Source organism: Vombatus ursinus, unplaced genomic scaffold, assembly GCF_900497805.2.
Source record: "Vombatus ursinus unplaced genomic scaffold, bare-nosed wombat genome assembly UNPS02014778.1, whole genome shotgun sequence".
Lineage (NCBI taxonomy): Eukaryota > Metazoa > Chordata > Mammalia > Diprotodontia > Vombatidae > Vombatus > Vombatus ursinus.
In genome coordinates this window covers 46,346,843-46,363,722 of record NW_020954556.1, presented here as the reverse complement: position 1 = coordinate 46,363,722, position 16,880 = coordinate 46,346,843, and the positions used below count along the sequence as shown (strand labels likewise).

The 16,880-nt window shown below is 38.8% G+C and overlaps 1 protein-coding gene and 1 long non-coding RNA gene across 2 annotated transcripts in view; one reads left to right on the top strand and one right to left on the bottom strand.

The window, feature by feature from the left end:
• Positions 1-4,871, bottom strand: part of LOC114045186 — a 57,071-nt gene extending 52,200 nt beyond the window's left edge. The window contains exon 1 of the long non-coding RNA XR_003569348.1: positions 4,820-4,871. This is a non-coding gene — a long non-coding RNA (uncharacterized LOC114045186). The remainder of the gene's footprint in view (positions 1-4,819) is intronic.
• Positions 4,058-15,442, top strand: EPCAM (epithelial cell adhesion molecule). Its single transcript, XM_027865032.1, has 9 exons — positions 4,058-4,163; positions 6,021-6,125; positions 6,835-7,075; positions 7,359-7,424; positions 8,659-8,722; positions 10,060-10,161; positions 10,857-11,057; positions 12,185-12,229; positions 15,380-15,442. The coding sequence occupies exons 1-9, from the start codon at positions 4,088-4,090 to the stop codon at positions 15,401-15,403; spliced, it is 924 nt and encodes a 307-aa protein (XP_027720833.1). The 5' UTR covers positions 4,058-4,087; the 3' UTR covers positions 15,404-15,442.
• Positions 15,443-16,880: the final 1,438 nt, after the last annotated feature.

The following is a 16,880-nucleotide window of genomic DNA, read 5'->3' as shown; positions in this document are numbered from 1 at the left end:
CTAGTAGCAGGACAGGAAGACATGAGTTCAAATACAGCTTCTTTCTCATACCAGCTGTGCAATCTTGAGTAAGTTTTTAGGAAGGAACATTTGAACTAGGGTTTTTAACTCGTATTTTTCTTTAGGCATATAGCATACACTGAAGATATGGGGGGGTATTTTATATGAATAAACAGATGTGAGAAAGTTCAGGATCAAATTATGGAACAACTATCTATTAGTACACTATATCTACTGGCTAGTCCTGGATATAAAACCATGCTTTAGCTTTACATCCTATCCAATTATTCTCTGAATCCATCTCACCATCTTTTTCTACCACCTAATTCTGGTATACCTAATTCTCCCCTTTTCTGCCTTCCCAGAACACAATACCTTTCCCTAGTCACCATTCCCCTATATGGTTGTCTTTCTTTATTAGAACGTAAGCTCCTTAAGGACAGAAATCCTGTCTTTGGCTTGACATTGGATCTGACATATAGTAAGTGCTTAATAATGCCTTTTAATTCATTCATCATGCTTTTCAAATAGGAAAAGAGGAATAGTATGAACTAAAATTTGAAAGGCAGGTTGGGGCCAAATTGTTTGAATTTATAAGTAACAAGTTTGAATTTATAAGTAAGAGAACTAAAAGGTATTTGTGTTAGCAAGAGAGTGACATGGTCAGATGTATATGTTAGTAAAATGAAACTGGCAACTATGTGAAGAATGGAAAGGGAAGAGAATAGAGGCAAAGAGTTCAGTTAGGAGACTATTATACTAGTACAGAATTAACTGTAAAGAGAAGGGAATGGATAGTGGAGATACGAATTTAGCAACGGATTAGACATAATGTGGTAAAGAAGAGTCAAAGATGTCTTGATATGAAGCCTTGTTGACAGGGAAGATAGTGAATAATTTCATAAAAGAAATAGGAAACTTGGGCAGAGGGGCAGGTGTTAGCAGAAAAGATAATGAGTTTAGTTTTGGACATGTTAAGTTTGAGGGGGAAACAGGAAATTCAGGTGGAGATGTCCAGTACAGTTTCGGAAATGTGGGAATGGAGTTTAGGGGCATGATTAGTGCTGTTTATGAATTTGGGAGTCATCCATTTAGAGGTAAGAATTAAAATATTTGAGTGGATAAAATTGTCTAAAGAGAGCAAAAGGAGAGAGAACCTTGACTGACAATTAAAGGGCAGAAGGAGGAAGGTGAACTAATGGAGGGGAGGATCACACAGGTAGGAAGAGAATAAGGAAATAAAGTGCCCTGGGAGAGAGAGGAGATCTCGAGTATCAAGAAAGTGGTCAAAGGTGTTAAATGCTGCAAAAAAAAAAAAAAAAAAAAATCAAATCAAAGAGAATGAGGACTGAGAAAAAGCTACTAGATTTAGTAAGAGGTAACTGGTAACCTTAGAAAGGAAAATTTCAGTGGAGAAGAGAGTTGGAAGTCAAGTTTCCAGGAGTTGAGTGAGTGGTAGCCAAAGAAATGAAAGTAAATATTTAGTTTTAGTGTGGGCTTTTTGACAATATCTTCTAGCACACTGGTAGATTTGTGGAAGGCTTAGGACAAGAATAAAGCAGAATAAGGCATGAATAAGTAGTGCTGGCTGGAGCACCCATATCAAGAAAATCAGAGATCTAAATCCACTGAAGGGAGCTCTTTATTTTGTTTCCTAACAGCTATACTGAAGATATCTATCCAGAAGATTTGGATACGTTATTTAACGTCACCATACTAATGTATTACATCAACTAATTAATATTAATACTAGATACTCTAATAGTTAAAATTGAGAAATTACCTGTAAAAAACTGACTGTACACAAAAATGACAGAAATAGGGTTTGAGGATGTACAATCAAAACACTTTAAAATGGGAAAAAAATTGGGTAGTATCGATTAAATTTGGAAAAGTTTTGAGAGCAGTAAAGAATAAACAATACTAGGGAAACAAATTATGGGTCAAAGATTACTGTGATACACTATGACAACATTTGATAATCATGTTGACTTGATTCACCTCACAATAGATAACAGAAAGTGCAATAAAAAGCTGTTATAAGATTAAGTCCTTCCTTGATTTGTAAATTTAGGATTAATCATTGAATAATTCAGAGTAAAAATATAATAATGAACAGATATTGAAAGTTAAACTACTTTTGGCAAAAAGTATGTTTGAGTTTTATCCTTTACTGTACTCAACTTCCTCAACAATTGTACCATTAACAAAAAGACCATACTATATGTTTAATTAAAAAAATTTATATTTCAACATGTCGTACTCAGAAATTAGATTTAAATAACAAATTATTCAGTTGACTAAACTACTGGGAAAAAAATCAAGGTCTTAAAGTAGCTCTATTGGAAAAAATAAAGTCATCTCTCAATTATTCAGAATTAAAGATAAAAAAAATGGCAGTCCTTGAGTTTCTTTTGTGAGGCTGATTAAGTTACAACCTGTCTGGTCCTCAGTTTCATTACCAGTAAAATGAGAAGACTGAACTAGATTAAAATTATTTCTATAAGGGTCCTTCCATATCTAGGATTCTCTGGTTCTATATTTAAATTTGGCACCTGTTCGTATTTCCTCGTAAAAATTCAAATTATAAATCAACATCCATAAATTTTTTCAAATGTAGTCGTAGAAAACACATTTACTGTAGACATAAAAAAAACTAGCCCTAACAGATTTTTAAAAAATGATTTTTCATTTTATTTTTGTATATTTGTAATACTTTCTTAAAGATTAAGAATATCACTTAATTAGGTTCCCAGGTAAAGAAAAGAACCTGAAGACAAGGAAACTGTTATAAGAAATTGAGCCCTTTGAGACCTTGAGGATTCTTTTGTTTTCATTTCCTTGAAGATATTTAAAACTCCAACTCAAAGGCTTTGGAAGATTTGTCCTAACTCTCCTGAATCTATATTAATCCTTTTATTCCTACTTTGGAAAAGGAAAAAATGCAGGAATTCGTTAACATGCCAGCCTGCCATTTGGCAGGTAAACGGAAAAGGAAAAGCTAAAAAAAACTCGGTCCTTGGAACTTAGCTTTGTCCAAACATCACCGCTTTCTGCCAAAGCTCGGAGTAAATTACCTGGGTCATCAACTGCAGCTACAGAGAACTACCTGGGACATCTGCTTCCTCACTGACCCACCTCTGAAGCCAAGCTTTTTTTCTTGGGCCCTCAAGTTTATAGTTCAAGGGACTCAACCTAAATGGCTTGGGGAGATGGGGGTAGCGGGCGGGACCCAGGCCGCCGCGGGCCGCCCTGGCAGAGGCCTTCCCTCCACTTTGGTCCCCTTTGTCTGGGGCTCGCCTTCCCCTTCCCTGTTGGACCCTGCCCACCCCGTCCTCCCGGACTCGTCCCCCCGGGCCTCTTCTCCCTCCTCCCCCGCATCCTGTTCTAACTAGGGCGGGACGAAGGAGCCCAGGTGCCTGGAGGGTGTCACCGGGCGCCCCTCGCCACTCTCTCCCTTCCCTTATCGCCTTCCCCCAGCGGGGCAGACTCGAAGGAACGGAAGCGGGGAGGTGGCGGGGGCTTCGGGGGGGAGGGGTGAAGGGGGAGCCGGCGGGTCCGCGGGTGGCTTAGCGAGAAGTGACCAGATACCACACCTGAGGACGCCCAGGGAAGGGAAAGAGGAAGGGGGCGGGGCCTCAAATGCTGCTAGCGCCGCGGGCGCCAGGGGAGGGGACACGAAGGGAGGGACTCTGCTCCCCCCCTCCTCCGCGAAGGGGAGGAGGAGGAGAAGGCGGCCAGTGACTCTACCCGGGGAACCGGTCGGGCAGGTGGGGGTGGGGGGCAGGGGCCCACAGCCCTGAGGGAGGGGTTCGGGGAGAGGCGGAGACGAGGGCGGTCGGGCTGGTCGTGGTGCGGCACCAGACACCCGCCCCACACTCGCTCTGTCCGTCCGCAGTCGCGCTCACCTGCGGGTCGTTTTCGCGCCCGGGGCCAGGTGACCTTCCCTCCTCGCCCCTCCCAGTCCCGAGGGGCCCGAGACCCTTCCGCTCCCCCGGCCCGAGCCCTCGAGGGTCCTCGCGTGCGTCCGACGAGCCGGAGGAGCCCCGCGCCCCCGTGCCCCTTCGCTCCCTCCGGCGCGCTCTCCATGGCTCTCCCCCGGGCTCTCGCGCTCGGGCTGCTGCTCGCGGCCACGGTCGTGGCGCTGAGCTCGGCTGAGCAAGGTGAGTCGGGGTGGGGGGGCGGGGGCTGCCGAGAATAGGATGCTGGGGCGGGGGGCGGCCGGGCGTGCTGGAGGCGCCGTCGGGGAGACCCGAGAGGCCACGGAGAGAGAGAGGGATGGACGATGGCATCGGGCGGACACGGCACTTAGGGACCCGAGGACCCGGAGTGGGGAGGCGGCGGCGGAGGGTGGCCAGCCCGAGCCCCAGCGTCCCCGCGACCGTCTTTGTCCGCCGGGGAAGGGGGCGGCGCTGAGCTTCGTCTCGGAGACCCCCGCCACACTCGTTCCTCTGGAGTGAACTAGGGCGGGTTGGGGGTAGGGCCTAAAGAGGGGACCAGTCTCGGGAGGATGGGGGGGGCGGCCCGGGAAAGATTACCGGGTTATGGAGAGGCCCTGCGTGGTGATCTTTGGCGGGACCTCGGGGGTGTGCGTCGGGTCGCCCCCTCCACCGTCCAACCCCGTCCTGTCTTTTCCCTCCTTGTCCCTTTCCATTCCCTCTTCGTCCTTTCCACACAATGGCGCCCCTCTCCTTCTTCCGGGCTCTGGCTACTTCGGCGAGCGAAGGGAGCTGCCTTGGGGAAGCTGGGGAGAACGGGAACTGGTCAGTGGCCCTGGCTGGGCCGGGGCCCCACCCCCGCCCCCCGGGAGGCTGCCTACCTGTGCTGAGGCCCGGATGTGGGCCGAGGAACTGCGCGACAGGTGACTGCCGTGGAGCGCTCCTCCAGGTGCCCGCCCGCGGTGCACCTGCACCCTCCAGACGGCCCCTCCCTTCCCCCTGCTGTACATCTGCTCCCTCAGGGAGCTGGAAACCAGTCACGCGTCTGGAAGGAAAGCTTTCTAATCTTGACCCATCTTCTTTGTTTTCTTCTGAGACCAAAAGACTTTAAATTAGTTTCCTGTTATTGGAAAAGCAAATGATGATTTCCTTTAAATGTAGTTGGATGCTCCACTCCTCCGAGAAGACAGTTTTCAGCTAGCTCTAATTCAGTAGATGGACTGCAATAATTTTTGCTCTAGTTGCAAATAGATTAAGGAACCTTTTCCGTCTCACTTATTCCAAGTGTGTGGATTTACCTCCCATTTGTCTGTCTCCCATCTCCTGCCTCCCTCTTCTTGAGAGCAGGTTGGGTTTTTAATTTTCATTCTATTATGTTTTTGCCTTTCTTTATGTCCCTGGCTCCTCGCACAGCCCCTGCCACATAGTACGTGCTTCATAAATATTTGGTGGCTGACTTCGGGATGGAAAGTCTATTTTGTCAGAGACCATTTGCCGTTTCATTAATGAATCAAATAATTTTTGGACTGGAGGGGTGGGTTCTGAAGGGAAGAAAGAAATTATTTGGGTTCCATGGGTCTCAAATGGAAACAAGAAGATGGGTCAAGAATAGAAAGCTTTCCTTCCAGAGTGGGTAACTTGTTTTGTAAAGGTTGGTTATGTTTAAGGAGATGGAAAGTTTGAGCATAAAAACTGAAATTGGGAGGGGGGGGGGCGCTAGGTGGTGCAGTGGATAGAGCACTGGCCTTGGATTCAGGAGGACCTGAGTTCAAATCTAGCCTCAGACACATAAACTAGCTGTGTGACCCTGGGCAAGTCACTTAACCCCCACTGCCAAAACAAACAAACAAAAAAAAAGTTGAAATGGGAATCAATGAATTGACCTATTGTCCAAACAAGTCAGAAGAAAATTCTGGAACCAATTTTTCTTGTCATTTAAAGCTGTGATGTACTGGGCACTTGGGTAGAATTCCCAGAAACTCTAACTGGAGCACTAGAATTGTCTTTGAGGGGAGTATTATTTTGTTGTTCCAGCATTAATTGGAAGATAACAGATTTCAAATTTTTTTTCCTCTTTTCTAGCTTGTTACTGTGAAACAAACAAGTTAACAAACTGCACTGAAATATCACCTGGTAAATGCCAATGTCAGGCTATTGGTTCACCAAATGTGGTCCAATGTTCACAACGTGAGTTTAGTCTAATTTTCTGGCATTAACTTTATTTTGGTATACTAATTTGGTTAGTGAAATGTAGTATAGACCATTTGTAAATTAACAATTCAGCGTGTCAGAATATTTGCTCAGAAGTACATTACTTGTCTTTATGCTGGGACACTTCAGCTCAGTTTTTAAAAACTGCTTTTAAAGAAAAAGCATCTAGCCACATTTATAGGTAAAGTGGCTTTTTGTAGAATGTGAGAAGTGAATTTTTACTTTTATAGGTAATATGACTTTTTCTAGAATGAAAATTTAAGGCAGTGTTGTTTGTCATTCTCTAATGGGTCAAAGGAGAGTAAAAATAAAAACACTCTTCAAAGTAAACGATATAACTCATGTAAGAAATTTGTTTTTTTTTTATTTCTGATGTAAGGAATTTGGACCCCGAGAAAGACTTGCCCCTCATTAAATATGAGGAAACAGAGCCTTGACTTGCATGCCATACATGTAATAAGTGGCAGATCCCTGCCTTATGATTCCTAGTTCACTCTTCTCTTTTTTGTATCGTGCTGCCTGTCTTGGGCATTTATTTTTTCTTGGATTCAGTGATTATGAATTCTTGTCTTTATTAACTTTTGATCAGCGTAGGCTCTTAATGAATATTATTTGATTTTGAATTTTTGGGGGGAAGCATAAACCCACCCTTTGAGTTTGACTATGACCTTTCCCCTCCTCAAAGTGGCTTCAAAATGTTTGGTGATGAAAGCAGAAATGACTAATTCAAGGAGTGGGCGGAGAAAGAAACCAGAAGGGGCTATTCAGGATAACGATGGAATATATGATCCCGATTGTGATGGACATGGTCACTTCAAACCTCGACAATGTAATGGCACTGCTCTTTGCTGGTGTGTGAATACAGCTGGAGTAAGAAGAACAGATAAGGACAGTGAAATATCATGCAGTGAACTAGTAAGAACATAGTAAGTTTGTTTGCCTTTGTTATTAATGTTCATACTCTTCAGATAAATTCCTTATCTGTGAATTATAATAGCATTGATTTGTACCTAAAACTTTGATGGTAAATATGATAGTTAATCTCTAAGTATTTTGGTTCATTTGTTGGTTTAATTAAAGAGGAAACTTACTCTCTTTTGATAGTACTGTTACTATATTTGGAGCTGGGAAAATTTTAGTGGTATTCACTAAGAACTGAAAGTTTAAAAAAGTATAAGGAAGTAATTCAATTAATTTTTTTTATTACAGTTGGATCATCATTGAACTGCGACACAAAACAAGAGAAAAACCTTTTAATAATACTATTTTAGAAAAGTAAGTCTTATTAAAGTCTGTGTCTTGGCATATTTTTAAGAGCTAAAGTAAATGGCTTTTCATTCATTCATTAAAATGCCTAATTATTTGTAAAATGAAGCCTTTGGACTAAATCATCTTTAAGATATTTACCAACTGGTAAACACCAACTGGGGTTGGTGTTTAAAAACCTTGACCGTCATGTTCTATCTATAGGAGACAAATATTTCTTTTTTTTCTTTTTTTTTATGAATTTATTTTGAATTATCAACAATCACTTCCATAGGCTTTTGAGTCTTAAATTTTTCTCCCCCTACCTCCCTTCCCAAGATGGCGCACAATCTGATATAGGCTATACATATACATTCTTATTAAACATATTTTCACATTAATGATGTTGTAAGAATTAGAACCAATAGGAGGAACCACCAGAAAGAGGAAACAAAACACAACAGAAGAAAAAAAATAGCAAATAGTATGCTTCAATTTGCATTCAAACTCCATAGTTCTTTCTTTGGATGTGGATAGCATTTTCCATCATGAGGCCTTTGGAGATGTCTTAGATCCTTGTATTGCTGAGAAGGGTTAAGTCTATCAATATTAGTCATCGCACAATGTGGCTGTTGCTGTGTACAATGTTCTCCTGGTTCTGCTCACTTCACTCAGTATCAGACCATACAAGTCTTTCCAGGTTTTTCTGAAGTCAGCCTGTTCATCATTTCTTATAGCACAATAGTATTCCATTACATTCATATACCACAACTTGTTCAGCCATTCTCCAATTGATGGGCATCCTCTCAATTTCCAATTCTTTGCCACCACAAAAAGAGCTGCTATAAATATTTTTGTACATGTGGGTCCTTTTCCCATTTGTATGGTCTCTCTGGGATATAGCCCCAGAAGTGCTATTGCTGGGTCAAAGGGTATGCACATTTTTATAGCCCTTTGGGCATAGTTCCAAATTGTTCTCCAAAATGGTTGGATCATTTCACAACTCCACCAACAATGCATTAGTGCTCCAATTTTCCCACATCTTCTCCAACATTTATCATTTTCCTGTTTTGGGAGACAAATATTTCTTATAATAGATTGTTTATGATACTTGTAAAAATTAAAGATAGCATCTTTAACTGGTTAGTTTTATAAACACTTTGGTCTTGGAGAACTATAACTATCTGGTTATATCAATAGCAATAGTGCTTTTTGTAATGTATCATAGAATAGTTGTTTTATAACAGATTTTTAATTCTTACAGGGCCATCAAACAGGAATTTCAGAAACGTTATCAACTGAACCCTAAATACATCAAAAGAATTTTGGTAATATATTTTCTTCCTGTTGCAAACCATCTCTGAAAGAGCTAGCTAGTTTTAGCAAATACATGGTAATGTAGCTGGGTACAACGGATAAACTACTAGATTTGGAGACAGGAGGACATGGGTTCAAATCTTTCCTCTGACACTTAAAAGCTGTATGACCATGGGCAAGTCACTTATTATCTCTTAGTTTCTGGTAACTCTGGAAAAACTCATTCACTAAGTTGTAGCTGGCTTGCCATCTGTGTTAAGCACTTTATTGTGAATTCTGTATTCTTTATCTTTGATTTCCATATATTCTTTACATCTACAAGTTTAATGATTCTTATCTCCTTGGATTTTAAAAAATATAATATGTATTCAGGAAAAAAAGCTCAGTTCAAATTGATTAGACATAAATATTTTCATGAACTAATGATATGGATAACCACTGAGACAGAAAACTTGAGATACTGCTTTTTCTTGCTCATCTTTCCCATAGAAATATTCTTTAAGTATCACTTCCCTCCCCTAGTCTCTGTAACACCCTGCTTCCTCTCCAGGAAATCTAGCAGCTCTTTGAAACTTGACACACATACCCCTAACACCATGGCCCTAGATAACATTTTTTTTTGTGAGTACTCAGTAACCACTATAGTCTTCTAACGATGTATTCTAATTTAGGTTGTTTTTTTTTTTAATGCTGTATCCAAAGAAAGATTAATTTCTCCTCTTCCTAAGAGTATTATTTTTATAGCTTCCCATCCATGGGGGTCGTATAGTCAAAATGATCCATTCTAGGCTGTTACTGAAAAATGCTTGAATGTAATAAATATCTGAGACAGGATTTGAGCCCAAGTCTTACGACTCCATATTCAGCTCTCTATCCCTTATCCTACACTGTAGGATATTTGGGAGAGATAATCTTACTCCTTTCTTTGCCATCAAGTAGGAGACTGAATTTGGATTACATTTCATTTCAGCACTTTACATATTCTACACTTAGGATAATTTAAAATGAAAGGCATATCACTTGTCCAAAAAAGTGGTTTCTTTCTGTTTATCTGTCAATAATTCTCATTGTGGTAGCAAAAACTTTCTTTCATAACAGAAGTTTTTATTATTAATTTTAGTTCTCTTTTAGGTTTTTAGCACAATATTTGATATTTAGCATTTAGAACCATATGTAGAATATTTAAAGATATCACAAAAATTCTGAATGTCCAATAGTTAATTATTAATTTTCTACCTTAGTAGAAAAGAGCAACTGTACAAATGATTCAGAAGTCACAGAATTCAATGACAGAAATGTGATGATGAGCACAATGATTTACTTGATGTTTACTCTTTTTTTTTTCCAGTATGAGGATGATGTTATCATTATTGACCTGGTGCAAAATAGTACCCAGAAAAGCACTTATGATGTGGACATAGCTGATGTGGCATATTATTTTGAGAAAGATGTAAGTATGATTGACTAGGTCATTCTGAAACATTATTTTGGCCAAAAACCCTACTATTCAGAGAGGGAAGGGGAAGAGATTAATTTGTATTCAGCCAAATTAGTATTAAAGGTCTTCTGGCTACCTTTCCAGGCTCTATTTTTACATTCTTCAGAATTATCCCTTTGATATAGTCAATTCAATCTTTTTATCGTTTCCTCCCACATCAAAGAAAGCCATGGGTGCTTAAAGTAAGGAAATGTTCCATGTATTGCTAGTGCCATTCCACTACCTGTAATGCCATCTGTTCCTCCTCTATTATAGCCTTCAGATACCTATGTCAGACTTTATTAATTCTTAACAACCCTTCCCTGAGAAATCTCAGGCAACATCATTCAGCATGTGGGTATATACATAATTTACTCTACTATCTTGTACTTGATCATCTGTTATCTAGTTACATGGTATGTTTTGTGGTTCCAGTTAGATCTGTGAATTTTTTAAGGGTATGGGGGCATACTTTTGTCTTCTTTTATGCTTCCTCTTATCCTCAGAGCCCATAGTTCGGGGAGTGGAACATGTGGGAGACATGTAAGGAATTTTATTTATCATTCAATTTGGGGATAAGATATTGATGGTGACCCCAGAGCTCAGTCATGTTTGGCAGTGGTTCTTTCTAAACTTTTTGAATTTTGTTTTTTTCATTTCCAATATAGGTAAAAGGCGAATCTCTCTTTTATTCCAGTAAAATTAATCTTGACATAGAAGGTGAAAACCTTGATTTGGATCCTTCTAAAACTTTAATCTATTACCTTGATGAAAAGGCACCTGAATTTTCGATGCAAGGACTAACAGCTGGTGTTATTGCTGTCATTGTAGTTGTAGTTCTGGCACTTGTTGCTGGAATTGTTGTGCTGGTAAGTGCCGTACAGATAAAATGCCAATGTTCCAAGGATTATTTCAGTATCATTTCAGAGGGTTCTCTAGGATAAAGATATTTTCATACTCTAGTGGAGTAACCATAGTAACAATACTCAATCTGATTGTAAATCTTTAACAATGAATTAATCTCATATGAAATCATTTTCCTGGCCTTGCTATGAGATAATCACTTTCTGTAAGAAAGAAACTTTGTGCTGTGTGTGCTGTAAGAGAAGTATAACCATACTCTTCACATTTATTTTGTTTTGCCTTCAAGCTGCAAATACAAATACCCTTCTCCCACCGATGAGACAGGAAAAACAAGAACAGACAATCCTAAACTCCCAAATCATCTACCACGGCTAAGTAAGGAAACACCATAAGAAGCCCAAACTATTATGTGATGATAATAATTGCTCGCAGGGGGGAGTCACATAAAATTTAATCCTCACAATAACCCTGTGAGTTTGGTGCTATTTTCCCCATTTTAGAGGTGAGGAAACTGAGTGAGAGAGACTGATTAACTTGAAGTCATGTAGCTATTAAGTGTCTTGAGGTAGAATTCGAACCCAGATCTTTTGACCCCAGATCCTGCACTTAAGTCATTTCTTTACGGAAAGGAGAAAAGAGATTCTTATGTGATTAAAACTAGGTGAAGTAAATTCTCTAAGTCATATGTTTTCATATTTACATATATACATAAACCATAAAGGAGTTGGGCATTGGCTCCTACAGATTGAAAATGTTGTTTTTAGTATTATACCCCTTTTACATTTTTATACGACAAAAGCATTTAGATATTCTGTGGAGTTTGTGATAATGGGCTTTCACTTTTACTTTCAGCATGACTGTCCCCAGTTTTTAAAGTTTCATTTTTAAAAGTTAGACCTTTACTAGAAGCAATTATAACTTAAAAACAGCTCCTATTTTTCTCTACCTCGATATTTACCTTATTTTTCAAAGGTCAGCTTAGTCTGTTACTTATGCTGTTTAAAAAATTGTATTAAATATGAAATTGTTCAATTATGAACTTTTTAATAGCTCTTTATGCTAATGTGTAAGTTTTTATTTGAATAAATATTGAACAGTTTTCTAAAATTATAGAATATCTTCATCTATTTAGGTTATATCCAGGAAGAAAAAGAAGACAAAATATGAAAAAGCTGAGGTAAGTTGATCCTTAATGAAATTCATTTTAAAGTAATAGTATTAGTAATAATAACAATAGCATTTATGTAGAACTTTACAGTTTGCAAAGGATTTTACAAGCCATTTTACCCTCACAACAACCCTAAGAAGTAGATGCTGTTGTTATGCCCATTTTACAGATGGGGAAACTGAGGAAAACAGAGGTTAAGTGACTTGCTGATGGTCACATAGCCAGTAAATGTTTGAGGTGAGGATTGAACCGAGCTCTTCCTGACTCAAGGTCCAGTTCTCTGTCCCATTTCACCACCTAGCTGCCAAGTAACATGGTATAGAGGCTCTGAATATGGAGTCAGAGGACCTGAATCTCTGTTCAGTTTCTTCATCTGTAAGAAACGGACATCGGATTAGTTGGCCTGCACAGTCCCTTCCAGCTCTAAATCTCCGATGCTATGAATTTGTAGAATAATTTGTTAAACAATGTCCTCTTGGTAAATTAGAGAATGTCCCAGACGTACAAACAGATTCCAACTGTATTATGGCCTCATTAGAATACTATTCTAGGAGTTTGTGCCTAATGAGAGAATAATGTCATTGTCTAAATCCCCTTACATAAAGCCCAAAAGGAATACCTTTTATTGAATTCTGTTCTAGTGTTGTACGATTGTACTGGGATCTCATTAAAGTAGGAGGTCCATAATACTGTGCTTGTTTATAAAGAGATACATTGCCGTCCTTTCTTGATGTTACCCCCCAGCAGACCCCTTCCTTGTAGCAAAGAAGTATACAGTTAAGCAAAACAAGTCAGCACATTGCCCATATCTAAGGGCGTATACCTCTTTCTACACAACTGATCAGTGACTTGATAGGAGTTCTGGTCTTTCTGTACTGTTTTCCTTCGTATTTTTATGGTTTGGGTGGTTGGGTGGGTGGGGTCTGTTCACTTTGTTCTTCAATCTCTTATGTTATACAGCCTTCCTCAGCTTTCTCTAAATTCTAATAATTTCTTACAGCACAGTATTACATTAATTTGCCACAGTTGTCATCCATTCCCTAATCAAGCAACATCTATCCATTTCATCTCTAGATACTGTTTCTTAACAGTGTCCCTTTAATGAGTTCTAATTAATGAGCTCAATGTAGGTGAATTATGTTTAGCTTTAAGCTAGTGAGGTGTAATATTTGGAATAGGTGGACTTAATTTATATCATGATTATTCTTTTTTTGCTATTATATGGTGTGCTGTTAATTACAAATCTCCAAAACTATTTGCAAACTTTTTTCACCTCCTTGGGATTGGACTTGATTTCTGATGACATAGACATTTGGTCTCCTGGTCCTAATTATCCTGGGATCATCCCTTCAGAGGCTGTCTGGTCCAAATCCTCATTTTACAGATGAGGAAACTGAAGTGAAGTGACTTGCCTCATGATCTCACAGCTCCCTGAATCCTCCTGACTGGTATTCCAGACAGATGTGTAAAGCATGATCTTTTTTCACTAAATACTATTTGACTGATAGCATCATTGGAAGGTCATGGGATCACAGATTTAGAGCTACAGGGGATCATGTTTTCAAAAAGTTTCCAAAGTGCTTTATTTAAAATAGCCCAGTGATTCCTTCAAATAGTATTGCCACCATTTCACAGATAAGAAAACTAAGGCCCAGAGAAGTGATATGACTTACCTATGTTCATAGGGATAGCTGGGCCTAGAGTCAAGAAGACCTACGTTCAAATCTGGTCTCAGACACTTACCAGCAGTATGACCCTGGCTAAGTCATTTAACCCTATTTGCCTCAGTTTCCTCATCTGTAAAATAAGCTGGAGAAGGAAAGGGCAAATCATTCCAGTATCTTTGCCAAGAAAATTTCAAATGGGTTCATGAAGAGTTGGGCATAATTGAAATGACTGAACAGCAACAACATCCTTTCTATTATACATTGTTTCCCAGTTATTATTTGGATAATTTTGAAAAGTGGGTTTCAGTTTTCTTATCTGTAAATTGAGAAGGTTCATTCAAACTCTAAAAATTCTAGAAGTCTATGCTACTTTATTAAAAACCCTCCAACCATCAGCTGTAGTGCTGCTTTTAATATTTAAGCCTTTCAGCATCATGATAGATGGAAGTTATTGCTCCTTTTTCTGAACTTTTTAGATTGTCTTATTCTACTTTGGGGACATTTATAACAAATTTATTTGTGTTCAACTTGTTTGTATATAAAGACAGGTCACAGTTATGTGATGCTTTGTAGTTTATGAAGCATTTTCTCACAATAGCCCCGGGAGTTGGCGTTTACAAGTATTATTGTATCCATTTTACAGATGAGGAAATAAAGGCTTTAGGAGCTTAAATGACTTGACTAGACTCTGTATGGCTAGTAGACTTGAACTATTTTCTTGATTAATTGTTCAGTGTTCACTACAGTTTTACAAGACCCTGATGGATAAGGAATATACAGATTCCTGCAGTCCTTTGCATATAGTTAGTATATCAATAAATACTAAGATTGAGAAAGTTGACTCATTGAGGATTCCTACTCTTAATCCATTTGATATGATTCCATGGAGGTCATGATTATAAGTTCCCATATAGTTGGCTTCAGATCTGCAGATTTTAAGTTCACTTCCTTAATCATAGGAAGTTAACTAGAGGCCCTCTACCCTTTTTTTTTTTTTTTTAATCATGGTGACCAAACCCGGTGTGACAGAGGTGACTCAACTACATGGAAAGTCCTCCAATTTATTTTTGTACCTCCAGACCATTCTTTTTTGACCAACACAAGCAGGTGACCATTCTGTGGCCATCTTATCACCACCTAGTCAGTGGAGATAGTCTTTGCTTCACCCAACTCAAGACCTTTCTGACAGATCATTTTTTGCTTATGCATCATATGTCAGCAGTGGAATGATTCTTTATTTGGTGTAGCCATTCTTGAGTGGCTAGATAGCTAACCCCATAAAAATAGAGCCCTGGAAGATCTGAGGTCCACTTCCTTAGAGGGGACCATGGACCCTTTAATAAAGTACCATTGGCTCAGAGCTTTGTCTCAGTCTCTTTCATTGTAGGTTGGATAATTTTAATCCCCACAAGATAAAATTATTGCAAATGAGAGGAATTTGATTTCTGATGATATAGAAATTTTGTTAACTTTTTTACCTCCTTCCTCACAGATGAAGGAGATGGGTGAATTGTAGAGAACTCTCCACATAACTACCAAAACATGAAGACAAGAAGAAGAAAAAATAAATATTGATGCTGTTATGTGTGGACGTGGGGGAAAAAAAAGCCTCGCCAGATTAATATCTTGTTAGGAAAGACTATAACCTAGGGTTTAAAAATGCAGAATGAGTGTAGATCGTTGTGAAGTGGGATTTACTCAGTACTCAAATTATGAGTTACTTGAAAATTTTGGCTATCCCTATCAAAAAAAGTTGGGCCACTATAAATTGTTCAAATATACATTTTCTTAGACAAAAACTAGACTGCATGGGTTTAAGCTAATGCTTATATGACATCAGAATTCATGCTTTAAATATATTTCCACAATAGGGTTTGAATTCCACACTTGTAAAAATGAAAGCTAGTTTTCAGTAACGTTTTTTGTTTGTCTTGTACATATTTTTGTCTTGAATTTCCTTAAACTTTTTTTATGAACTATGAAATAAACAAGTTGTTCAAAATTGAGTTTCCCATTTTTAAAAATTTATCCTTGTTAAAAAACAGCTATCAATTTCTACAAAGTACTGACCAGCCCTAAGCTACTAGGTAAATTGTAGTACTGTTCAAACATCTGAATGTCAGAAATGAATGATGTGCTTCAAGGACATGGAAATAGTTTTTGCTCTGCATAACATCTTAAAGTTCTGCTTTTCATTTAAAAACTAAAATAAAAATTACTTTTTAAAAAATGAGAATGGGAAATGAACCTTGGGGAAGAATTTAAGGGGAGGGGTTTCTGAGACTGGAAAACTAGATGAATGACTTCATATGAGTGATTTATTGCACTAAAGTTTCTTTTGTCACAAAAGACTTTTGTTACTAAACTGTTCCTACAAAAATATAGCTGACTCCCGAAGTATCCAGGGTAGATTGTCCAGGTTACTGACCTCCTTACATATCTTGTTTTTGCTCTAGGTTTTGCCTCTTCCTTTGTGTATAGTTCCAGATACATAGTAGGCACTTAATAAATGTTCATTTACTGATTCCATTGTAATGTGAGGCTTTTGGACCAGATGACCTATAATGTCCATTCTAGCTTTCAATTTGATTATCTGGTACTTTAGAAAAGGTGTCAAATGTATCTATTAGATTCATTAAATGGTAGTTGATTTAACCCCAAATACTATCTGGTTAGCCACAGGGGAGATTTAGGGGCTGGGGAGTTCAAGAAGTTTTTAATCTGTCAAGTAGAAAATCAGAGACACCAAAGGAAGTAACTCTGGAACAACTTTTACTTTAAATCTATGCCCTGTAAATAACAGAATATAGCAACATATTATCATACCACCAAATTAAGGATGAAAGCCACAAATCTGATAATGATATAGTAGTTTATTCATTTATCCCTTGACATTAAATCTCTAGCAAATTTTGTTAGTAATAACACATTTCTACAATTCTAAAGTTTACAGAGTACCTCTTTTCCAGATATTTGAGGTTGGTGGGAAGAGC